The sequence below is a fragment of the Labrus mixtus genome, chromosome 4 (assembly GCF_963584025.1).
Source record: "Labrus mixtus chromosome 4, fLabMix1.1, whole genome shotgun sequence".
In the NCBI taxonomy this organism is placed as follows: domain Eukaryota; kingdom Metazoa; phylum Chordata; class Actinopteri; order Labriformes; family Labridae; genus Labrus; species Labrus mixtus.
The window spans coordinates 7,022,121-7,048,894 of NC_083615.1; the positions used below are offsets into that span (position 1 = coordinate 7,022,121).

The following is a 26,774-nucleotide window of genomic DNA, read 5'->3' on the forward strand; positions in this document are numbered from 1 at the left end:
TTCTCTGTAGAACCAAGAACCAACATGTTCAGACCAACTGTAGTCCTGCAAGAAGAAAGTCAGCCCTCTGATATATTCGAAGGGAAGACAGTCTGTTTGTCAGCATATCATGGGTGGTAGGTAGGGGGTTATGTCAAACAATGCAAAATGAAGTTCTGACAGGCTAAACTTGTCGTGAGAAAAAAAATTATAATCATTGTGGATGAAACGACTTTCTGATGTTTGAAATAATAACTCAAACTAGATCTAATAGTCTGAAAATTCACTATAAGTCCTTTGCCATTCTATCAGCTATTGCTATAATTAGACACAGCAGGGCCGGGAGCCATGTGCTGGCTTTAGGCTAACAAGCTCAAAATAACAATGGTAATGAAAATAATACCCAGCTGATAGTGTAGTTTAGCACTGAGCATGCTAACATGTGTTAAAAGGCACATTAACATGAAGCAGGCCTTTTGCAGGAGCTAATGGGAATGTTGTTAGTTTGCAGGTATTTGATTGTAAGCAGAAAATATAATCAGACATGTTGGCGCTAGGGTAAATGTAAAGGCATAGACAAATGCTTAAACCAATTGTTTTAACCAACAGACAAATTGACATTGCTGCCCCACTAATATGAGGGCTAAAAATGATTCCTCAGTAAAGATGCTAATAGCAAGAGTAACCACTCTTGCAAGTTATAGATTGCAAGAGTAGTCAGGTAGCTTTGTGAATGCAGTGTTAATGAGGCCGCAGGAAAAACATGTTGGGATGACAGCAGTCTAATGACTTCCATGACAGTATACAGGCTCTGGTGTAATCACAACTAAATGTCAGACACCATAAGGCCTGGTGCATAATGGCTACAGATTGATAACTCAATCTTTCTTTAATTAAGCAATGCAATGTTTGCTTAAAAGGTATTGATTTTAGTTTAAAGGCAAGACAAGTCATCCAGCTGAAAAGTGAAAAGAGGACGCTACAGAGTCACGATGGACAGAACAGTTGCATAGGGTGGACAGTTGTTTACATTGCTCCATAAGAAGACTTAAGCTAGATCTGAGGGTGTCAGGGTTGAGTTGATTATCATTTAAGATACTTACAACTCTGTTGCGGACATCGGCCATTAATCAAAGCAGTCGTTTGGGAACCCGTGAAGCATTTTTCTGAGTAACTGAATCCCCCAGTGTGGGGTGCGTCACTCACTTTTCCGGGCAGGAGATGAACCAGGTAGTAGGACAGTGGATAGTTATATATCATGAATAAACTAGTCCTCTGAGACCAGAGTGACAGGCTTACCTCCACACAGCCAGGAGGAATGCTGGGATGGGACGTTTTGCCCCGGAGACCCCACACCCTCTGGCTGGCCTTCAGGGGCGATTAATTGTTATCTGTTGGGGCTCAAACATGTGCTCCTGTAAATGTAAACCAAACGTGGCCCATATCGGTTCACCCTTGACTGGAAACCTTACCTCAGTGACTGAATGAACCAGTATCATAATTAAATCATCAGTGTTTCGCTTTTAGCGAGTCTGCAACCCTAACCACAGCAGGAGGGGGGTAAGAGGAGTTTACCTCTGTGTGCTGGTGATGACAGTGAATTTTCTAGAAGCTGTTGGGTTAACAGACACCCACCTAACACCCGCTTAGCTCTTATCTAGATATCTGTGCTATCGCTCTCTTAGTTACTACTACAGTACATTAGCCTTACTTACCGCTCTTCTTTTAAACAATTTTTTATTACCTTTGAGAGTGAGGACCAAATATAGTTATTAACCTGCAGATTACCTTCACATTCTTAAGCCCTCGTGTTGGCTTCAGAAAGTGACTGATCTTAAATCCCAGACCTCCAGATGCAGTTCCCAGGTTCATGTCTCCTCTGTGTTAACCTAATGTCTATCGTTGCACTGCATGTGTAAAGATTGAGGACCCAGCAAAGCTTATCCCGTTGAACAGAGGATATTAAGGCTGCTAGTTACAAAGGCTAGACTCTAATTTGACCTCTGCCTGCCCTCTTCTCCAGCAAGGTGGCTCTGAGAAGCCGGCTGGTGGTTTGGGCAGTTGGTGATGAATGACTGTATTTGGAGGGCAGATTGTTACAGTTCCACACTAATTGAGGGGTCAGCGCAAAGAGCAACTGGGTAATTGAGTCACTTGACTGAAGAGCTAAAGAGCTCACTGTGGCTATTTTGACCCTGCAGTTTGCCCTGGAGTTGAACATGAAGAAATCGCCTGTTTCTATTTTATATGTTGATATTAAAAAGATGCTAATCTCTGGTTATTATTTTTTAAAGAGATCTAAAATTGAAGCTTGGCTAAAGCTCTGAGCTCTTTACAAGCAGTCTGCTGTACAAAGCTATATACTATTTGCTGATAGCCTTTTTACATAAAGCGACAATCTCTGGAGTTGAAAAATTTAGCCAAAGCAATATTGCAAAAAACTGCAGTTCCTCGAGTCTCAGCTTGAGGTTGGTTTCAAAATGCTTGAAATTCCCATTAAAACCCAAACTGAAATGCCCATCTTGACAGCAGAGCTATATGTGTGAATGCAAACAGCCTTGTTCATTATCCAAAATGTATTCTGCCATCCCCCTAGTATTCTTCAGTAGAAAGTCCAAGTGAACTCATGTGAGAATGCAACAGGATATTATCAGGAGAATTCACTTCAAGAAAGTGGGAGGATGTGTTGATGTTTATTCCCAGCGAACGGCGCAAAACCATAGATTGTATGCATGCAACTGCTGTACTGTGTACCCTGTTCGCCAGAATGTTCTTCTACTTTTCTTTGTTGATATCTTGATTTTGTTGAACTACACTGTTAAAAAGACAAATATTCTCATTATGCTGTGAGGTGCTTGGTGATGTCAACCAGATCAGAAGCATTTCAGGGACAGACCTGAAATTCTCTGGAAATTTTCAGGAGTGCATATGTGAAAACGGCTTTGGTTTTAATAACTCATTAATATGATAACGGAGCAACATGTAACTCTGACACGTAGCGTTTAAAATTAGTAATGCAATCCAAATTCAAAACATTGGAGAGAGCTGTCTCCCCAAGCCCCCTGCTACCTAGAGTCGATCCACACGCAACTGCCATGTCGCTAGCTAAACTTAAGTGTTTAGCCAGCTCTGCTTAACACTAAAAACTCAGAAGAGAGTATGTAGACAAGTAGAACGCAGGTGGTGTAAAACAAAACTCCATTCATTATGAGATTTATAAAAAAGAGACTTTGCATGTATACTGAAACGTGCAAGGCAGTCCTTTATCTCAGAAATGATTAATACTAATAAGAATAATGCATACACCTTATTCAGTATTTTAGACAGACTGACAGGCCAATCATTGTCTTATCCACAAAGTCATGTAATGACTTTGCATCTTTTTTTCAATGAGAAAATTCTGACCATAAGAGAAATTGTCTCTAATTCCATTTTGCATAAAATAATTATGTAATCTGTGCTGTAGCGTAATTAATTTATAACCTCGGAGCACCACCTTACAAAGTAAGGAAATTAATATTACTTGTAGTAATTCATTAATCAGTCAGTTTCATATCTTGAAGGAAGTACGTTTTAGAAATGTTTAAACCAGTAAACGTAGACAAAGTTCTGAATTTTATGTGTAAAATGTAATATAGAAATGGTAAGCTAAACAATGAAGTATATAGGTGGTCAATTTTTACGACTTTGCAGAGACTGGTTTCGGTCACAGTTCATGTCTTTGGGGTCAATTTGTAGATAGCAATGTTCTGTTTTTGCTTGGTTATTTATACAAGGCGTTGTAAAAGTTTATAATATCCTGTCTTCCAGAGCCTGTCTGAGAGGGAGACTTAAATCATTAATCAGTGCCTTTGTTTCTTGGTAAAAAGTAACCAACAGTCCTGAGTCCTGCAGAAAGAGATGTTGTAAAACGTGGCTGCTGACATCAGCTACAGTGCCTCCACATATTCAAGTTTGAACAGTTCAACCTCCTAGATTATGTTACTCTAACAGAGACTGTTCATCACTTAAAGCCAACTACCTGTAGCCTTGACACTCTGCCAGGTACATTTTTAAAGAACAGCCACATAAAGACAGTTACAAAATTCGCCGATTACCATCTTTGAAATATATTAAAAAAACACCGATTTTTTTGTCAAAAGAGGACACAAAGAAACCTGTTCAAGCTTTCGTTTTCAGCAGGATCAACTATTGTAATGTTTTCATAAGTCTGACTAGAAAATCCATCAGAAAGCTGCAGCTCATTCAGACGCTGCTGTCAGAGTTCTGACCAACACCAAGAAAGCAGAACACATACCAGCAGTCCTTAGATCTCTACAATGGCTTCCTGTGAGTCAAATAATAGATAGAATAGAAATCCTGCTCCTAGTGTGTGGTATAAAGCACTAAATGGTCTTGGTCAAAAATACCTTACAAATCTTGTAGTCCCTTACAAAGCACCCTGACTCCTCAGGTCCTCTGGGACAGGTTTACTCTCTGATCCCAGATTCAGAACCAAGCAGGGTGAGGCAGCTTTTAGTTTTTTATGCCCCTCAACTGTGGAACAAACTACCAGAGAACCTGGGGCTCTCTACATCTGTAAGCTCTTTAAAAATAGGACTTGACACATTTTATTTACTTCTGCTTTCCCATGAGTTCAGTCTCTTGTTAACTACTCTTATTTAATTTATTTCAATTAAATATAGATTTACTTTGCTTAATGTCATATTTCACTGTAACTTTGACTTTTTGTGCCACAGACAGAACAAACTGTGAGCCTTAATCCACCAGGGTCGATAGTTGGACAAAACCCATTTTAATAAGCAAGACCAGTAGGTGAACCTGTGTCTGTCAGAAAGATAAGACTCTGTAGTCAGGGACTTCAGAGCAATACAACATTGAAAGGCGGGCAGAGCAGATAACATCCATATTTTCCACAGGTTTTATATTTTAATGTCAAGTTATTGCTTAATTTCATATTTTAGTTTTAGTGATTTTTAAATGTCTCTCTTAATGTTTCTTATTGTGTCTTGTGTGAAGCACTTTGAATTGCCTTGTTGCTGAAATGTGCTATAGAAATAAAACTTGCCTTGCATTGCCTTAAGAAGATGATAAAAAAAAGTATGCATCATAATTTCACAGAAGTGAAGAGGACCTCTTCAAATGTCATATTTCATGTACAAAAGCACATAATTTCCCCATTGTCAGTGGTACATGGAAAAGTAAAAAAAGTGAGGAGGTCAAACCTCTAGCTACACTTCTTCAGACAGCTCTATTGTGAGACCAACACAATAACCTATTCTCCCTGATGAAGGCTACAAGCCAGAATGCTCTGGTCTTACAATAAAGTTGTTTTTTTACAAGTTTCCTAGAGATTTGACCCTCTCATGTTTTGTAGAACAAACAGACTTATTCCCAAGTATATTTAATTTTCAACTTCATCAATATCTTTATAACTAAAGAACTTTAAAGTTGTGAGTTTTGGTCAAACATTTTCTTTATTTTTAATTGATTACACAATTCATTACTTTTCTCTGAAATTTAAGAATACTGTCTTATAGCTTATACACTAGTGTATTATCTTCTTTGGTCTTTATGTCATTTTCTGTGTCAAACAATAGTTTTTGGATCGCCGCATCAAGCAGTTTTGCCTTCTTCCATTACGATGTCTTGGGTAGAGACAGAAGCCTGTGTTGTTGGATGGATATGTTGGCCTTTGCATTTGCGTCGCTTCTGAACCCTGCGCTCAGCTGAGACTTTGACCATCCGTTTACAGCTAATGTCCATTGCCTTTGAATATAGTGAGATGTGAACAACATGTGTGTGTGTTTTATTTTTATTGAACCTCTATTTAACCAGACATTTTCAACAGTGTCCTGGCCAAGACAGGCAGCAGCGCAATTTACAGAGTTACACACAAACAACGAGCAGCCAAACATACAAATACAAAAGATACATGATTAGACGTTAAAAGAAAAAAATAACAAATGTGTGTCGATATCATCCACAATTTGTCTGTGTGTGTGTGTGTGTTTTTGTGTGTGCGTGTGTGTGTGTGTGTATATATGTGCGTATGTGTTTGTGTGTGTGTGGAAAACTACAATGACAAATGCATTCTACATTTAATGAGTATGGGCCAAAGGGAATGTGGGTAGTTAAAACTGAGAGTTGGCAAGACTGTTTTGTCCCTTGCTACCTGACTCTTCTGTTGTACCTTTAAACTGCAACATGCCACTAAACTCCTGTGATGGTCTAACAGGGTGGATGTAGAGGCTGAAGCCCCGCATGAATAGGATTGATGGAGCTTCATCCTGCTTAAATGCTTTTGCACTCTTTTCAGCCCACTGTGGGAAGACTTCAGACTGTAAAAGATTTATCCATGATATCGTTGGGTTGTGATTTAAACTGTATGTTTAGATGATATGTGGGTGAAGAATTGTGTGTGTGTGTTTATTTTACTAAATTCAAAGATAAGATTTGTTCGTTCACCCTGCAAATCTCCCAAAGGTCTGTTTAAATAACCAACATTTTCCGTTCACCCCCCTCACTCTTGACTAAGTTGCGATTGTTGTTATCCACAAAAATGTAGATGTATTAATTACCATTTGCACAAACAAGACAGCAGCTTCATTGATATGCTGACGCTGATAAGGCGCAAGCTTGGCAGCGAGACAAAGGCTGAGGCCACGAGGGGTTCGCCTGCATCAGGGACACAGGACCGTCCTGCATTTTCCGTCAATGCAGATGCCCAACAAAAGCAGCCTGTCATTCACCACACACAAGCTATTTTAATTAATTTTCACTCAGCTCTCCTCGGAGTATGTGTGCAGTGATTTGACCCCCTGATCTGATCGTGAATGTAGCTTTCTCCTCGGCCTGGGCTGTCAGGAGGTCAGCAGTGCCGGCTCCCTGAGCAGGAGACGCTTTTTTTTTTTTTTACTCTGCTGGACTCTGGAGGACGCAGCCATTGTCCAAACAAGAGGAGAGCATGTATGTGAGAACATAGAGGTCAGCCAGGGAAGTGGCAGTTAGACTTATAATAGCAAGTCTCCCTTTCACCTATGTCCCTCACAAGATGTTTCATGCCAGGGTCTTGGGAGGCAAGACATGACATTAAAAGGATGAAGCAGAAGTATCAGAGTAATGTTTGTAATGCCTTTACGTCATTGCTTCATTTAAATGGATTTATTCATCGTAAAAACCAAAGAGAGAAAAAGAACATTCTGGCAAGCAGAAAGAGTATGAATCAGCCTCATAATGTGCACACAGATCAAAATGTTCACGCAGAAGTCGCAGGTTTTTAACGTTATCAGCCCCGCCCACTATCTTCGGTTGAATTTTACTTAATATTTCTCGCTGTGTTCATACATCAGCTCACCCTGACTTCTTGCAGACTTGTTACAAGGGGGCTGGCAGGAAAATTATTTCCAAAAAACTCACGGTGAAAACCTCGGCTGTTTCACACATGCAGCTAACCCAAACATTTTGGGGATATTTTCAGGAGTGCAGTCGGTGTGTGAAAAGGGCTTTATTGACTGAATTGCCACAGAAGTTAATCTCTTAAGCTTCAGAGAGACATAATGTTTGTTTTTTTTTGTCACATCCTCAAGTTGCATTCACACTCCACTGTGAAGAGGTTAGGGTTCACTGTGCATGAGTACAAATCTGTGCGGCCTGTGGATAAGCTGGATCAGAGTTGATCAAACTGTGCTTCCCTTAAAGCCGTTCAGATCTGGATTAATCCACAGGAGTGGTCACACCAGCTTGTTCTGTAAATCTATTGGTCCTTATGTCTCCACCTTGTACCTCCTCGGGGCTGTGTGATCTGTTTTGGCTTTTGAGGATGAAAGGAAGAGGGCATAGTCATTTTTTTTTTGTTGAATGTGCCAACTGTGTTCAAGTAGGCTTTTTAAATAAGTGGCCTTGACCTTTTCTTAGGTTTATCCCAGTCTTCTTTTCACCCCTCTTTTGTCTCCATGGGGGACTAAATTTAGTCTCATTAACTAATGGCTATACTGTGTAGTAAGAAATTAGGGTTTTTGGAGGACTGCAGAGCTGACTTCAAAACCTCGTAATCATGGTGGTTGCTATTTATGAGGGATAAAAGCTGGAGTCCACCTGATCTCCTCACTTACGTCTCACTCTCTCACTGAAATTAAAGTGTTTGTTGTGAGGCGAGCTTTAATCCAGTGTTACATAAATAACGGTTTATTATTAGAGTTCAAATTTTGGCTAATGGCAGAAGCTTTATTTCAGTAAATGTGTGAATGTGGCCCTTGTGGGCTGGATAAGACACCCTCTTGTCTCTCACAGCATTAGATCTAATGGTGGACCATTTTGCTTACAATTAATAGAGCTCCCCAAGAGACCAGGAGCCTATAGACTTGTGGAAATACTGTAGCAGCCTTCGGGCAGCTGGCTAGATGTGACTTTCTTCCCCGTCACTCACATTTGTCGTAATGGCACGAGAGCCTCACTGGCTATTCCCCGATGCTGTGTGTGTGCAGGAGTGTGTGTGTCAGCCCACTGCCCCAAGCATGTCTCATTTCAAAGTGCTGTCACTCCCTGCTTCCTGGCATCTATTAACACCCACCATTATCATGCTAATCTACATTGTATGATTACATAAAGTAATTTATGCACACTTCTATTCCACGGCTGTACAGGGATGCGCGCTTCCATTGTTGAATGTTTTAAAGGAAAGGAAAGGAAATTTCATGATCATCCGGTTCCTTTTATGGTCTCTTCTGCTTTGAGTCTTCTTGCTTTCTTGCACTTTTACCACTTGTCTTCCTACTTTATCAACAAAATCTGCAAACGCTCTCACAAAGAGAGGAGGCCTTCGCCTACTGAGAAAATAATAGCTGAAATCACTGGCTGAGCCATGCTGCTTTCCTCATGAAGAGATGAAGAGTCGAGATCACTTTCCTCACAGTCCTCTTTAGCTCACTATCAGAAACGTTAGAATGTGTTTTGTGTTGAAAGCGGAGGGCAAGAGATGAGCTCTCTTCCTCATTTATTCACAGCTAGTGGAGTAATTAGGAATGCAGAGGGCTGTTAAATTAAAACTGAATTGCACTTATTAACATTTTAACTACCAACCCCACCCTCTTTAGACACTAAACAAGGACAGTTTCAGCTCTAATATGCCTGAAGAATCCCGCTGAGGGGACTCTGTATGCGTCTCTAAGACAAAGACGTCCTTTAAAGTAAGATCTCCCTTTTGTTTAAACAACCAAGCATTTAACATTCAATGTAATACGCCAAGGCTTCCTCCATGCTGTCAGGAGATGCACCAGCGGAGCTTCTCAAACTCTTTGCTTAATGGAACACTATTTGTGGTCAGATTGGATAGCTAATGGTGGTCCCTTTGAGGGTAACTCTCCAAATTAAATAGCATGGATTCACATCTGTCAGACAAAACCAGGAGGCTCTTTGTAATCAATGACCCAAACCAAGAGAGGCTCCACGGGGGCTCCTCGGCTATGATGGCAGCGAGTGTAAGGAGCCACCAGGGACGGAGGCAGCTCACCTGCACTAACAGCCACTGTGCCGGGCTTGTGGAGCAGCTGAGAACCTGCAAGGGAGCACCAGCAGGGTTAATGTACATTTATAGAACAGGTCAAACTACTTAAGCCAGATGCTGATTTATAATGCAGGAGTGCAATGTGACTAAACTGTAAAGGGAATTCTTGTTTTTCTGTGCAAACATTGCCGTCGGTGTTGTGTTAAAATGTTGAACCCCATTAATTTTATCACTCCCCCTCTCTTGTTTCTCTACGTCTTTAAATTTTGTTTGGAGGAGAGACTAGCAAGGCATCCCGCTGTTCTGGCGAATTTCCTCTCGTTGTTAATTTTCCCCGCTCCATATGGCGCCACAGACACTTCACCTGCAGGCTGTAGCAGGCCGCGCGGCAGCCAGCAGACATCCTCGGGCTTAGGCTGTCATTTACACAGGCCTGTGCATCTGTCTGAGCAGAAGAGAGTGCTACAGAATGGAGACAGCTTTTCCCTTCACCTCACAGCCTGAGTCCGGCACCATCCACCTGACACATAAACACATTTTGTATTCGAAATAGAGAGACATGTAAAGGCAGTGGCAGGTTCATGCTCATGTCCTCACTAGCAGTTTGAAAAATCAAACTGGAGATAAGCCAGAGAAAATGTGCCAAATCTGTACATGTGCACGTCTTTTAGTGTGTGTTTGAGTGAGCGTGTGCATGCGGGGACAGAAGTGTACGTTTCTGTGTGTGATTTCAGGGGGCCTGAAGTTTGCCTATGGCAGAGCCATGGAAGAGAGGGTTTCATCCTGGCTTGTCATTGATTAGAGAAGGGTCTTTAATTCCATGCCACCCCATGTTGTGATTCATTTGCATTCTGTGTCAGGAGGTAATGGAGTTTTGCTCGATGGTTTGCTCTGAAAATCTTGAAGATGTGGTCTAATGTGCATGCAGCCGCTAGCAAAGAATTTTCTGATTTATTATGTCTCTTGTGTGAGCTCATTTTTTCCTCTTCTTCCTTGTCTTTTGGTAGGACTCTGTGCTTTGGAGAGAAGGCTGAGACTTAAATTACATCCAAAAAGAGACAATTGTATCCTCATATGAAAACATATTATTTTGTGTACATTTAAACAATCAAGTTCTGATTTGCATCGTGGTCATTTTCTGAACCATTGCAGAAAGTGATATTAATTTTTTAGCTTACATTAACTCATGTTTGTTGAACAAAAATGTGCACTTGTATTGCAAAAAAGGAAATCAAAGATAAGGGTCAACTCACTTTACACATTTATTAGTTCTTAACTACTTCTATTCTGTATCTTCGCATGATTTGATGAACACAGCCCAATCTTTCTTGGAGTCTTCACACTTATCTCCAGCAGTAAAGGTTGTGACTCACTGTCCCTTGTCATTCGAGCACATGTCCTTATTTCCCATGAATCCTCCAAGCTTCCTGTTCACAGAGGTCTGATTTTCCCATTATGTCTGAGATGAGATTTGAGGTCAGGGGGAGCTGCTGGTGGGGCTGGATTGGCTGTGAGTGAGAGACTTTTCTGAGCAAAGTTGTGTAAAATGTGGTGATAAAATTTGTCAACCTCTAGGGGAGGCTGTGTTCAGGGTCACGGCTAAATCTGTGTGCCGTGGGCAAAAGGCTAGCCCATAATTCCAGCACAGACGAGCGGAGAGCTGACCTCAGTACAGCTGAGGCCAAGCCACTCCGATTCCTGCCCACCTGCAGGAGCATCAGAAGGATAACAATAAAGACGAGCGGACAGACAAGGATCTCTCTTCCTTTTCTCTTATTCTTCTTGGCATGTCTTTGGAGGTGCACAAATGTCCTTGCACACTGTCCGTCTCCCTGCTCCTCTTCATTCCACCTCCAAAGAATATAGCTGTTCACATAACGGCGAGCTGCTTTTGAAGGGGGAAATGGAATTTTCAAGGCATCCCTTCAAATAATAAGTACATCAAAGAAATAACTCAATAAATATCTAAAATGACAAGAATTGCACTCTTACAGTTGCTATCCATTTTCATCCACACATTGATTCTCTATTATATTACAGCGTTGCATCAACATGCAATCATCTTAATACGTCTTACCTATTGTGAGTCATGGCTCATTCCACTGATAAATATGTAGATTACAATTTTTTATTGCTGATAGCCAACATTAATCTCATTTGGATGTCTTAAACCAAATTAAATGAGAAAGTGTGGCAGTTTGGAAAGTGTGCCGTGAATTCATCTCTGAATTAAAAAGGAAATGAGCAGGGGACAGGACTTTTTTTTTTTATTACAAATGTTAATGAAAAATGTTATTGACTTGAACAAATGGAGAATACACCTGGAAATGTATATTAAAACCCCGCTCCAATTTCTCTCTCTGTGTAGTTTGCAATTATAGTTATTTCAGCGAAAGTGGGGGGATTAATTTTGCATGCAGACTGATAATGTTAGCTGTGTAAGAAGAATGGATATTGTGTTGGATAGGGGGTCTCTAGGTATTTACAAGGAGTGGAGAGAGCAAAGCTTTATTTAATTGAGAGAATGAATCGATAACAGCTGTAGCGCTTTGTCAGAGAAGGCCCTGTGAAATGAGCAAGTAATTTACTGGACAATCTGAAGCAGTGGATTGCTGATTGAAGGAGTGAATTCTGGGTCTGAAATGCAGGTGGGATTTCTTAAAAATGGAACAAATTTCAAGGACAACCACTTCAATGGATGGTTTACTTCTGTGCTGCGGAGTGACAGAAACTCTGGATGTTTCTTTGTCACTCTTTGAATCTTGAAGTGCTTTAATACCGTTAAATCCATGATTAAGAAAAGGAGCTTTACTCTTTCTAGTGATGTGATGAACCATTAACTGCAAACCAAAAATTCCCCCTGTTGGAATAACTGAAAGTTTTCTTTAAGTCAAAAAGTATTTTTTTCTGCAGAAACTCTGTATTTGTCTTAAGAAAAAGCTCTTCAACTGTGCAAACTTGTGTTTTCCTCACTATTCAAATCTTACACTCCACTCCTTTATTGTTGCTGGATGTTGGTAAATGTTTCCCCAGATCTCACTTATGCATCATTGCTCCAACGCCATCACAAAGATCTTTATTTTTATTTTTTATAAATCAATCTTTAAGGTAAATTAGTCTCCCTGCACTGGCAGCCATCCCAGTATGTAAATTCATGTGCTAATTCACAACATGATTTCATTTCAACTTCCAAGCAAATGAGATTTTAATTGAAAATGAGATCTTCCATAGAGTCTCTCACTGGAGATGTGCGGCAAGGGAATGATACTTTCCACCGATTGTTTTAAGAGACAAGGAGACTTTTTTTCGTCTTCCAAGCCATTTACAAAAAGATTGTTTTTTTTTTTTCATTGCTGCGTTTCCCCACAACCTGCAGGTTAGTGAAAATGCTCTGTGAAATTAACATTTAGCTGCAGCTCCTCGTCCATGTGTCTTTGAGGAGGGGGGCTATTAACATTTGTGTATTTTCATTATGTTAATGGTGTTAACACATGCCCACAGATTGCCACCAGTGGTGCAGTAATTTTGTCTTGCTGATCATAAAGTGTCCGAATGGGTCATTTTGATTATGACATGCTAATTACACATCGCCATTCCCGTTGTGTATCCCCTCCCAAAAAAAAAGAACAACTCAGACCTCCAATCTTTAATGGTAAGCTTTATGAGTTGGTGGAAAGAAAATAGCAGGAAAAAATCTCTGCCTCTGTTCCTGTCGGCTATGCTGCACGCATGCTTCACTGCCTCCCTTTAAACTTTCTAAATTGTGTTTCACAATAAATAGATGCCCAAGCCTTTAACTGCCAGTATTACATTAGATACCATTAGATGTAATAGAAAATCCCCCCCCCCCCCCCCTGTAATATTTTCACAAGAGTTTGAGGCATTTGATTAATCTGACCACATTTTATTGCATTAATGATTCTTCTCTCCCTTCCACTCTGCTGTAAAGACATTGTATACAGGCTAATGCTGTTTTCTCTCTCCCCTCCTCTGCTCACTCTCATTCATCCTCAGCCGTTATTGCAATGCATTGTTGATGAGGTGAGTCGGCGTCTTATGTGCTTTCACTCCTAAAGTCATTCCTAATGGAGTGGAAACCTTATATTTTGTTTCCTAATGAAGCACAGGAGTGGCAGACAGCTCCACTCGGGCTGTCCTGTGGCTGCCTGCAGGTTGGAGCCACCGGCCCGAGCCGAGCTGCTCTGAGGGAGCCAGCAGGGGAGGCTGGGCCGGGGCAGCTGACAGCACACACATGAACTTGTGCACAGGCAGACGCAAATCTGTGTACAAAAATCTAAAAATATGCAGCATTGAAGAGAGTATGCATATCTGTTACTATGCCTTTCAGCTAGTATCCGCCTTTAGCTACTTTGGCTACTTTAATCAGTGTTTGTTAGCCACAGCGCACAATATATTTTACAAGACATGGCAGTCAGAGGAACAAGCCTATTTGCTTTACTGCCAACAGTCAGATGAGAAAAAGATCTAATTTCCTTGACTGTCTGGTAAAACTACAGACAGGAGTTGCGCAGTTTAGATTAGCATATTATCATAATTATCATTATATTACTTGTTGATTTAATTAGAAGACAAACTTAGATGTAAAAGTTACAATTTAAAGATACATTAGGTTGCGCACTGTGCAATTTTACGACACTCTGGGTTTGGACTTTGAAGAAGGCCAAGTCGTTTTCAGTCCTTCCGCTAAGCTAAGTTAAACAGCTGCTAGCTTAAGCTTCATGTTTAAGAGACTGATGCTGGGTCTGAAATCATTTACTCACTCACAACTTCCTCTTTGCACCAATATACTGTTTGGGAGTTCTCGGTAAGTGAGCTCATTGGCACACAAAAACAACAACTTTCTGTCGCTTCTCAGCAGGTAGTGACAGTGACATCATTGCTGGCTACTGTTTTTTTGATGAAATAATTGTTGGTATACATTTTCATGAATTCGTTCATCTTGGTAATTTTGTGGATATATTACTTTAAAGCTGTCTACCATTTTAGGGTAATTCTCTTTTTAGGTCTGTGTAGCTGTAATACATATGTGTAAGACACCTCATAGCAGTAGAGCTATTTGGATAGGAGCCACGTGCATGGTGCGAGCTGAAAAGGAAATAGGATTTGCTGATGCTGAAGAAATGTAGGCCTGTATGTCAGACAGTTTCAAGTAAAGGTAATTTCTTCATTCTAGCCTAATAGAAGTGTATCCAAATAAAAAGGAATTTGTAGGTTTCTTCCTGCTAACAGAATATATGCAAAGACTGTTAACATTAAAGGTTTGTCAGCCATTTGTTTGTTGCTGATGTCTGACCTCAGCAAGATTATCCACAGTCTGTTTCATGATTTCCTCTTTGAACCAAAGAAACAACCCCACCTAACAATAATGAAACCACTAAACTCATTTATTTGTACTTTGCATATATCATTATTACTAAAAAAACGTATGTTTCTCAGACAGTTGTCCACGGATTCTCAGTGCACAGGCGCGTCACTGCAAGTTCTAACTTCGGCCATCGAATCCTCATGTTTTTTGCTGATTACAGGCATATTATTTTAGCCAGAGAATAACACTGTGATACTGTGAGAACCTGCAGAGATGGGCCTGTGCACTGAGAATCCATGGAAAACTGTCTGAGCTATTCTGAGCTGAGGTTTCACAGCAAGGTCACTTTTAAAACAAAATGTCTCCTCCGCTATCTAGGTCACAGCACATTCTGCTACTTTCTCCGAAACTTCCTTCTTTCCTTCCTTCCTCCCTTCCTGCAGCGGCTTATAATTAAACACGCACAATTATCCCAAATTTAATGGGATTCAAGAAGCAGGCTTTTATTTAAGAGGTAATGAATAATATTTTAATTGCATATGTAACTGTGAGTTTGAAATGTGCTTCTCTCATCACGTGTAATTACTACGCCACATTTTTCTACTGTGATACTCACAGAATGCGATCAATAGTAGTTTTGTGTCTTTTTTTTTTCTGTGTTTTTAAGATCAGTGTGTAACGGTTACTAATTGTGAAATTATCCAGTTGGGAAAAGAGGCGGCATGAGCACACTTTAAACATATGGACAGTGTCCTATTGTTTATTGATGTCTGTAATTAATGATATAATGCATGCCGCTGAAGTAGTTTGACCTCTGAACCAATCATTATTCAGAGTGTAGCAGCATCAATCAAACTGTGCTTTTCTCAGATCTATTCCTGTACACCCCCTCAGGGACGGACGGGGCACCCACTGTATCCTCATTTGTATTCAGCTGACCAAGGCCTTGGTATGAATGATTTAGAAGTCTGTATCACTCAGAAACAACATGAGAGGTAGTAATGCGAGATTTTACCAGCTCTTTTTACAGTGTCCGTTTCTCTGCCTCAAATTCCCAAAAAAGTAATTTTCTTTAAAGGACTTGAGTTTATTTACTGACTCTTCTTCTCTCATAACTGCACAGAAGCACAGAAGCGACATGTATTTACTCGTCTTTGAGAGATCTTGTTTTTTTCAGGCCAGTAATGTCAGGCTCATGGGTGTTACTCACCCTCTCTCCATCATCGTGACCACATGAATGTGTGTCTTTTTGGATGGAGTGCCGGCCAGATTGTTTGGGCTATCTGGAAGGAGCGACGTGCATCGCTGCCCAGCCTGAGGTTTGTGTGGGGTTTATATCCCACTCCGCCCAAGCATCCCAGGCTCTCCTCAGGACGGCCGTATTAGAATAAGTCATTCCATTGTTAATTCAAATGGCTTAATACATCACTCTAAGGTAACAGAGTGATGTGAGCAGCCGAGGGAGAGAGTATGAGAGGAGGTGTGAGAGAGATGCCAAGGGGTGTTTCTTTAATATCAAACGAAATTGAATCCTGCTTAACCTCACTCGTGCCGTTTCTCAAGCAGCTCCCGGGCTATTAATGGAGCTGTAACAGGATTGGTTCAGTCTTTGGGTTCTTTAATTTCACTGCAGCTCCCAGATGTTAGGTCTTTGTCTCATTGCCCATCCACAGCTGATCTATGGTGTTGGCTTCATCCAGCCTGCAGTCCATTGTGTGTGTGTGTGTGTGTGTGTGTGTGTGTGTGTGTGTGTGTGTGTGTTGTGTTATTGGGTCAGGTGAATCTATCAAGGACAGAGAGTTAGGCAGTTCACACACCGGGGGGATAATTACAGGTTGATTGGTGTCCTCACACTCTCTGCTCTCACTATCTTTGTCTCCTCTCTGTTCGACTCACACTTACATAAACACACACAGCATGTCTGGCTCAGTAAGTCAAACCAAAAAAAAGCTGCTCAGTCCCGGGGTCCAGCCACCCTGTTACCGGTTTGATCTCCGGGGCCCGATTTAGAACAGCTGTGTTTGTTTGATAGAAACATGTGCACCATTGTTTACAGATGTTTGTGGACTTATTTACACCAGTGGACTAACTGGAACTCAGGAGGCCGCTTACTAATATTCTCCACCACCACATCACATGCTATTATTAACCTAACCTCCTCCCAAAGATAATTCATTACTGTTCCACATTTTTCTGTCTCTCTCAGCCCTGAATCCTTTCATCCGCATGTCCTTTCTGGGTCATAATGACGCACTCCTGCAAGCTGCTGTATAGTCCACATGAAGAGAACATCAGTTGGATTAATTACTTTGTAAAAACCAATTCTAGTTTGGAGGATATTTAAGGAGTAGCTCGACATTTTGGGGAAATACTCCATTTGCTTTCTTGCTGAGAGTTAGCTTTGAAGAGAGACACCGATCTCTTACAGTTAGGAGGTGGTTAGCTTAGCTTAGGTTATAGCTTCATTTTAGCTTAGCCCAACCCAGCAAGGCAAGGCAAAAATAATCAAAAATGCACATGTGCATTGTTCGCAAATTTTGTGAGGACTTCCAGATGAACGTAAGGCTGACAGTGAATCTACACCAGTTGTCATAACTACTAAAAGAAAGACACAACAGTGTGTGTTGTGCCTCAGAGTATTAGCTTCTGAGTGCATAAACCTGTCATTTAAAGCTATGGCTTTAACAGCACATTTTTATATACGTGATATTCCTTGCATTTCTAAGTTTTTAACCTTGAAAGTCCCCCTTTTTTTTAGAGGGGGGCTTTCCCCCCAATTCCTAGTGTTGACACGTATCTTACACATGTGATCTTGATGGAAATGTCTTTTCTCACACACACACACACACACACACACACACACACACACACACACACACACACATCTCTAGCTATTTGCACTTCCTGACTTTGAGAGCTGTCAGCAGAGCAGCAGTGGGCTGTTTCAGGACTCTAGACAGTTCCTCCAGAGACATACAGAGACTCTCACTTCTCCCCCAAGTCTGACGGGGGACACCAAGTCCGAGTCATACACCGAGATTTGCCACTTGCAGAGAGAGTGTGTGTGTGTGTGTGTGTGTGTGTGTGTGTGTGTGTCCACTCACTCACCCAGCCCTCCCCCCCCCCCCACACACACATATCATCCACCCAGAGCCATTCTATCTGTATGGAAATTTGGGCTCCACAGCTGGAATCCCACAAAGCACTGTCATCTACTAATAGTTATTATCTCTTTGGCCTGCTCCCTCACAAAAATCCTGCAATACAAACACATCACATCTTTATGGTAATGCCCTGCAATACAGCCCCAAGCTATGGTGCATAGACCTTTGTTATCATTACGATAATTCCCATTCTCACTTGACTCCTCATTACACCATGGAACTGCTCGGCGTTGGATAAAGACAAATTCTTGTCTCTTTCTTTATTACTCTGTTAGTACACTAAACTTAAACTCCCTAAATACTGTGTAATGAGAATTATGCATAAGCAGTTGTCAGTATAGAGGCCTGTGTGCTTTAACACATTTTATTGGAGCTAGGGATAACTAATAACTCAATATATCATCAAAATCCGTCCGTTATGACATATAGTATAATTAGTATATGATTTTGTCTTTTTAATAAATAAAAAAATCTAGTCCCAAATTATAAAAATAAAAAAAAAGTTGGTCATGCACATTATGGGCAGATTTAATTTCAACTTTTGAATTTATGGACAATCATAGAATCTTGCAAAAATAAGATAGAGGTTTTTATTTTAAATATCATGATAAAAAGATGTATTGTGATTGATTTGCATTTACAACTTGATTTTTGTTGTATGCCACAAAAAAAGGACTGAAACAAGGCCTACAACATTGTAAACGCTTTTGTATATTTTAGGGCTCGAGGGAAATTGTCTAGAAAGGATCCTTTGCATTGCAATGCACATGTATGTAAAACTATATTGATTTCATATGTGCAGATTAAAAATGAGCACACTTTTGTTTATTTTAAATATAGATTTATTATCTAACAACTACACTTCTCACTTTTATTGTGTAAAGTAACACTGAATCATCCTAATATTCTTTGCTGATGGGTATAGAGTCCATAAGAGACTGAATTTGCCAGATGTTTTTTCTCCAAATCCTTGGGAGAGCAGATGATTTTACAGAAGTGTGTCATCTGCCAACATGAGCTTTGGGTCAGCTCTCTATAGGAAGATGCAAAGTGCAAAGGGACATGGACCCGTACATGGACCTCGCCATAGCTGCTTGTGTCCTTGCACCTCTCCATGAATGCCCACACAAGGCCTCTGGATCGCACAAAAAAAAGTAATTGCAAAGTGATTGGCACAGCTTGTCCCGTGCAGCCTGTGTCCCACACTTGAAGGCTCTCCTCAGAGCACCCTCATTGTCACACAGCCTTTTAGCACCTTTGTTCCTGCCTTCCCCTAGGACCTCACAGCTCACCATTGGCAGATGAGTCCCTGCCTGTGACAAAAGGGTCCCTGCGCTCAGCCTCATTTGATGCAGTGATGAACCCCCCCCCCCCCCCCCACCCCTCAATACACACACAAACAGACGCATGCACATATTGCACACCACCTCCTCCTGTAAGAAAAACTGTTCCGTTTAGTGGTGGAGGATGTGTGGGTCAGGACCCAGGGGTGGGCTTTTAGGAGACAAGTAAACATCAGAGCAGGAGAGGAGTGATGTCTTGTTTACACATTAGTGACCATTTAGCAAGTCTCACTGGTTCCTCTGAGGCTCTCAAACAGCTGATCTTTTTTTTAAGTCTTTCTCAAAACCCCATCAGGAACAACCCAAACTGTTCTTACTCTTTTTTTTTTTAAATGATGTAGCTATGCATCCTAAAGTCTACAAATGAATGATTATGATTTACTTGCATAAAGCATAGCAGAAAACTCCAGAATAATTGGCCAATAACACTTTTTGTCAATTTTTTGGTTTTTGTCAAACAGTCTCTTGGTATCCTGGTATGCTACACTTCTGTTGTTAATTTTTTGTGATACCCAATCAAGCAAACACACACACACACACACACACACACACACACACACACACACACACACACACACACACACACACACACACAGAAATACACACGTAAACTGCATCCTCTAATACCATCTAATGAGGTGATGACCAACCACTTGTTATAATTGCTTCAGTCTCCTTTTAATTTTCAAGCTTATTAATCATATGTAGAGTTATTTAAGAATGCATAAATTAATCTTAGATTAAAAAGCCTATCAAAGCCTCAAAACAATTAAAGAGTAAGGTAAGATTTCCCCCGGGCTGGCACTTTTATTTTAATAGAGTGTTCAGGTGATTATCATACTATGATACAGCACTGTGATTAATGCAGACACACTTTTAAATGAGCTCTTCTCTCTGCACAAAAAAAGGTAGAAGAAACCTGATAATGACCTCACTGACTTTTTGGCTACTTTTCTCATTTTTCTTGCCTGGAGGTTTGCACAGATCCCAGAGAGGGAGGGCAAGGATGGTAGAAAATATGCACTTAATAAATGTCTTAATGTTTTTAAGGAGTTTTTTCTCTGGCTCTTAACCAGTATTTTTATCTGATCTATTTGTGAGGTTTTCACTGTCAATAAGGCTTAAGATGTATTTGAGCACAAAACATTTTAATTAAGATGTTTATTTAGATGACAAGCAAGGTTTAACAGTCCATATCAGTTCAGTTGTGGAGAGATGCCTCGATGGACCACTTCTGTTTACTAATGTGACTCTCAACCAAAATGCATTTTTATCTTACATTTGTTAATTTTAGTGCATGTTTTTGACATAAATCTAAGTTATAATAGGCTGCTTTCTCAAACAAAAAATGTAAGAAGAAATCATTTATACTGGGTCACTCTTGGGTTTCCTATTTTCACGTTCAAACAAGATTTGGCAAAAACAAAATGAATGATGTCACTTTTTTTGTTAAATTTTGATTTGCATTTTGTGAAAAGCGTAGGCCTATACGATTATTATTTTAATAGGTTATTTTTCTATTTTTAGTTCAGATATTATTATTAGTCAATACGAAATTACTCGCTAAACGCTTCCTATTTAAATTGTTAATGCCTTAAACGATTATGGCATTACAGCTGTACAGCTCAATCCTTATAGGGTCAACAGGACCAACAGGAACGAGTCCTGTTACTTTCATCAATATTACATCAGCAGCCCGCGCCGTGCGTGCTGTCAGAAAAGACAAACACAAAGCTTAACTGACTTTATAAAAAAAAAACTTAAATGGCCGTCGTATGGTGAGAGCCTGTACGCATTGTTGCCCTGTCTAATCCTTTTCTTTTTTTTTTCAACTTGAAAAAAAAAACACTATGGGCGAAATCACAGAGAGTGACCTTTGGAGCAGCTGGTTGTTGTCAAAACGCGTGTTGGCGAGCTCGAGCTTGTAAAAGATGAATCCGTGGGAACCGCGCACGTGTTGAAGGCCTGCATGCGCTATTCATCAGCGGGCCTTGACTCCACGCACACGACAATACATCGCTGCATGGGTCCCTGCTGTTTGAGCCGAATCCCACTGCAGCCTCCTCCACGCATAATGTCAATAACTGTGTTTTTTTTATTTGAAGGAGAGTAAAAAGAATTCATTAAATCATCAACACAATAGGCTACATGCTAATACAATGTGAATTTATTTCTTATTTTTTTTAATATAGGCTAATTTATTTTAAACCTATAGGTTTTATTTAACAGGACTTTAAGTTTGTATTTTATTTCATAATTTCACCGCCCTATAGATAAAACCTTGTGGTTTTTTCTGGACCTATGGCTCTTACTGGACCGAACACTAATACCATGTTCAATGGTCATGAATCCATGTTTAATGCAGACTGCCTGTGTGATTGGAAGTGCCTCGCCATAAGTTTTGCCGTCACTAAATTGCTGCCGGTGTCGTAAGGGAGGGGGGCTGCACTACAATATGCTGTCATGTGGACTGTGCTGCTGCTGCTGCTGCTGCTACAACACAAACCTTTCGCGCACACCGAAAGAGGAGGTTGCACGGACAGCTGCGTCCCACTCCTGACGCAAACATCTTTACATCTACCGGCACAGGGCAGCCTTCTTATCGCTCCCTCTTTCACCTGATCACAGCTTTGTCATTCACGACGGAGGGGAGCTGCGCGGACATTAGAGGTGAGTTTAGAAACTGAATTTGACAGCGTGTTTTTACACTCAGGCATTTCTAGACATCTATTCAAAAAAAATCTACTCAAATTTCATTTACATTATTTATGATTGTAACCTGCGCGCAGACAGTTAAAAGCTGATTTTGGAGCCAAAAAAATATATTTTGCAGAGTTCGAAGTGCAAGAGATTGCACCTATATTTTTTTTTCCATTTGCCACTATTATAATGTATAGGTCTCTGCTTTTATTCTGAAGGGTAAGTCTCCAATAATTAAAATTCGGGTTGACGAAACTTTATTTGAACAAAGGCCTTTAGCAGTCTGTTGTCTCGGTTAGGCAGATTGACCTATTAAATATGGGATTAATAAGCGTGTTTTAAAGCTGCTTGAGGTTGTCATTTCTTCAAAAATGAAGAAAACAAAATCTCACATATTTATGCCTGACGTCTTTGCAGATTCCAGGCCTTTTTAGTATGGACTCCATACCTGCGGGACGAGACTCTAGCTCCTCTCCAAGCTCTAAACAGGAACTTTCCTACCCGAGCACCAAGAACCTGAAGCCCAACCAGGTGGGGGAAACGGTGCTGTATGGAATACCCATTGTGTCTTTGGTGATAGACGGCATGGAGAGACTTTGCCTTGCACAAATATCGAACACCTTGCTGAAGAATTACAGCTACAACGAGATCCATAACCGGCGCGTGGCGCTTGGGATCACCTGCGTACAATGCACCCCTGTCCAGCTGGAGATCCTTCGGAGAGCCGGGGCCATGCCCATCTCCTCCCGACGCTGCGGGATGATCACAAAGCGCGAGGCGGAGAGACTCTGTAAGTCATTTCTTGGAGCTCATGCACCTCCGAAACTTCCAGAGAATTTTGCCTTTGACGTGTCCCACGAATGCGCGTGGGGCAGTCGAGGCAACTTCATCCCGGCCAGGTACAACAGCTCCAGGGCCAAGTGCATCAAGTGCTCCTACTGCAACATGTATTTTTCTCCAAACAAATTCATTTTTCACTCGCACCGCACGCCAGAATCCAAGTACACGCAGCCAGACGCGGCTAACTTTAATTCTTGGAGGCGGCATCTGAAATTGTCAGATAAAGGCAGCTCCACTGATATTTTACACGCGTGGGAGGATGTTAAGGCCATGTTCAATGGGGGCAGCCGGAAGAGGACGCTGCCAGGCAGTGGGTCAAGCTCCAGCTCTTCATTAAAACCACAAGGACCCTGCCGTCCCAGAGATTCGACCGAGATCCCCGCAAAGATCCTGAGCTGCGAGGACACCCGGGGCAGCATGCCGAGCGCGCGCAGCTACCCGGTCATCCCTGTGCCCAGCAAGGGCTTCGGGATGCTGCAAAAGATCCCTCCGCCGCTCTTTCCTCATCCTTATGGGTTTCCAGCGTTCGGCCTTTGCCAGAAGAAAGACGACAGCTTGCTGGGAGAGCAGAGCAAAGCGGGTCTGCCGGGCGTGCTGTGGCCTGGTACCAAGGACAGCGCCTATCACTCCTTCCCCGTGTTCTGGCCCACGGCAGGCGCCCTGCCCATTCCTCCTTACCCCCAGACCCAGCACAAACCCCCACCTGAGCTGCTGTGCCCCCCCAGACAGACCGATATGGACATGTCCGAGCACAGCGACCGGAGTACCAACACCTCCAAGGACAGCATGGTGGAGAACGAGCGCTGCTCCAGCACTCAGTCCACGCGGAATGAAGACGACAAGTCCGGGGACGAGGCGAGGCCGCTGGAGGGGATAGTGACCCTCGCGCCCCGGAAGGTCAGCTACGTTTCAGCGTTCAGGCCCGTGATTAAAGACGCGGACTGTATTGCTAAACTGTACGGAAACAGAAGTGCTTATATCGGCTCTCGCACTGGCTATTTGTCCCCCGATTTCTTAAGCGAGAGCTCGAGCTACCGGTCCATGTCCCCGTGTGTGGACAGTGAAGGGGAGCCGGATGTGGACGTGGAGACGAACAAAACGGCGGAGGAGGACGACGACGAGGAGGACGAGGACTCCCGGTCTCTGTCCTCGGCGTGTCCGCGGACTCCTCCCGGCCTGGCTCGCAGCGTCTCCCCAAACATCTCAGAGTCCACGGCCCTGCGCGAGAGCACAGTAGTGGAGTCCCCAAAAATGCACGTGCACGTGGGCCAGTCGTCCGACGGAGAGATGCACAGCAAGCAGCTGACAGAGAGACACATAGCTGCGACTTTCCCTGAAGTGAGTGACTATAGACTGAAAAACCATGCTTATGATACAGTTATGTTTCTATAGTGTTTTCTGTGCTCTGCTTGTGTGTACTTTTAAAGTGTGTTATTCATTATTTTATATCAGTGTAACTGCAACAGCAAATAGCATGTCCAAATGCATACATATCTAATTTAAATAAAAACATTAAAACTTCAATTTAGAGTTGTAATTAATAATTTTGTTTGTATACATTGTAATAATTATACAGAATTAGGCTACTTGATATTTTAAGAGTTAAGAAAGTTGGCGATTTTTTTGTTCTTCAGGTGTTCTCACCGGAGAGAGCTGAGCTGCAACAACGGAGCAGTCCTTATCAGTTCAGACCTGCAAATTACCACACTGGAGCACTTACAACACATGGTTAGACTTTTTTTTTTTGCTAATAGTTTTTTTTTTGTAATTAAAAAAAAAATCAGTGATAAAAAAATCAAAAGTTGGGGAGAAAAACATCCATTTATTTTCCCTTAAGATGAGAGCTCGAGCAAAGAAGAGCCGTCTTCCACAGTGGAGGAGATCGAAACCAAATCTTATAATGAACAAAGCAGCGAGGAGAGCCAGCGAGAGCCGGAGGAGGATGGTGAGTTACAATTTAAAAAAAATAATAATAATAATAATAATAATATTAATAATAATAGCTCCGCTTTTAGAGATAAACCAGGGTTCTACTTTCCATCTGCAAAAAAAGAGGAAATGTCATTTCTTTTCTTTGTGTTCAGGCGAAGACGCGCCAGACAGAGCTCGGCCAGCACAAAGAGCCATGGAAGGTATTGCAAAAGGTAAGACAGTAGAAGTTTATTCAAACCAGGCTCTTAAACGTATTATTCTTATTCTTATTATTATTTATTCATGAAACTCAAATATAAAATGACCTTTTATTTTCTTTGTTTTCTACTTAAATTAAACTAAATGAGACAATGTCTTTACTTTCTCCCACTTCTGTTTTGCCAACATGGAATTAAGTTATGTTTTTTATTTTTAACACACACACAATTTGTTTTGTGTTTTTTTTAGTGCAGGCCACTCTATTCTTCTTTTTTTTTAAACTGCAGGCCCACAAAGACCTGCTCTGAATTGTTAATGATGATGATGTTCATGTCCTCCTCTCTGTCCTTAAAAATAGCAAAGTGTCCTAGAAGGATGTGCTTATAATAATGTGATCATGTCCCACTCAAACCTCCTCATCTTTCTCTGTCTGCTTTCAGCGGAACTACAGAAGCAGCTGTTGGAGCAAGTTGAGCTGAGGAAAAAGCTAGAGCGTGAATTTCAGCACCTGAAAGGTAAGCTTGATTCTGCAACAGTTGAAGTTTTTCATCGGTGAAGTAGAAACTTAGACATCTGTGGTTCATGTTAAATGTTCTTCTTCTGTCACGTTTGTGATTATGGCCTTTTTCTTGCTATGACCAAATCCATCACAAAAATCCTTCATAGCTTGGTCACTGGCTCCCCTGGAAGAGGAGTTTGTAAAACTGCTCATTTGAGAGGATGGTTATTTTAAACCTTCTGTCCAAAAAAGGAAAAATGAATTTGCCAAAACAGAACACATGCTGTGAGGAACACACTCCTTAATTTAAAACTGTACCCAAGGCCAGTTCAATCCACTGCTAATATGGTTTTACTCTTAGGTGGAATAAGTACTAAAAAATATAGTTCTGACTCCTAAAAACCTTTTCTATAAAATCTTTTAAACTGTCTCTTTCTCTCTTCAGTCTTTACACTCTGTTTCACTCAAATGTTATTTCAGAATCTGATGTAAAAATGTTGAAAGGATGAACTGGAGAGATTAGTTCTATATGACCAGCACTCTGTGGGAAATAAAATGCATCCCTTAAAAAAAAACCCTCAATGATGAAAACCTCAGATATCTAGACTGGGGAAAACAAGTCACCCTGTGATGCAACACAAAGGCAATAATGAAGTATTTATCAAAACTGGTGCTTTACCAGCACATATGTTGCAGATCATTCTTAATTTTGCAGGGGGAACCAAAACTGTTGATGGATGAGACTCTGGGTTACAATGTTTTTAATTACAAACTTTTTTTATTTTTAAAAGAACAGCCTTTTTATTCCGTCACAATTTTGCGCAACTTCAAATACTTTATGTCAACGGTAACAGGACGTCTGCCAAATTAATGAAGAACCATAAAAAAGTGTAATTAAAATAATAATAATAATAATAATAATATTAAAAATAATAATAATATTATTATTGTTATTTTCTTATTTTTTATTAACCTCTGATATTAGTTCCAAACCTGATAATGTGTCTTTCTGCAGCTTGACTTAAAGCTGTGTGATAACGTTAAATTCCATAAATAGGACGATATCATGTTTCTTCACTGGAAGTATTTGGATCCAATTTGACCACATCTTGTTTACCTTCAGTATCAAAAGTGCAAACGACTCTCTATTCCACATTCAGTTTTCCACTCATACACTTCTTTTTGCCAAGAAGCTCAGTCGTAAAAGAGTCAAGTCTTCAAATACTGAGGGGAGCGTTGTGATTTAAAGATGAAGAATCAAGTCAAAAAGTGGGCAAATATTTTAGAT

The 26,774-nt window shown here is 41.0% G+C and overlaps 1 protein-coding gene across 3 annotated transcripts in view; it reads left to right on the forward strand.

Annotated features, from left to right (window-relative positions):
• The window catches only part of skor1b (SKI family transcriptional corepressor 1b), a 136,258-nt gene that overhangs the window by 106,402 nt on the left and 3,082 nt on the right, over nt 1–26,774 (forward strand). For 2 of the 3 annotated variants that reach the window (XM_061035460.1, XM_061035463.1), the window contains exons 1-6: nt 21,801–21,987; nt 22,435–24,195; nt 24,492–24,585; nt 24,695–24,802; nt 24,942–25,001; nt 25,428–25,502. In XM_061035460.1, the coding sequence (XP_060891443.1) occupies nt 22,453–24,195; nt 24,492–24,585; nt 24,695–24,802; nt 24,942–25,001; nt 25,428–25,502 (2,080 nt within the window). In that variant the 5' untranslated portion in view covers nt 21,801–21,987; nt 22,435–22,452. Of the gene's footprint in view, nt 1–21,800; nt 21,988–22,434; nt 24,196–24,491; nt 24,586–24,694; nt 24,803–24,941; nt 25,002–25,427; nt 25,503–26,774 lie in introns of those variants that run through there. The other variant, XM_061035461.1, reaches the window with a different exon arrangement.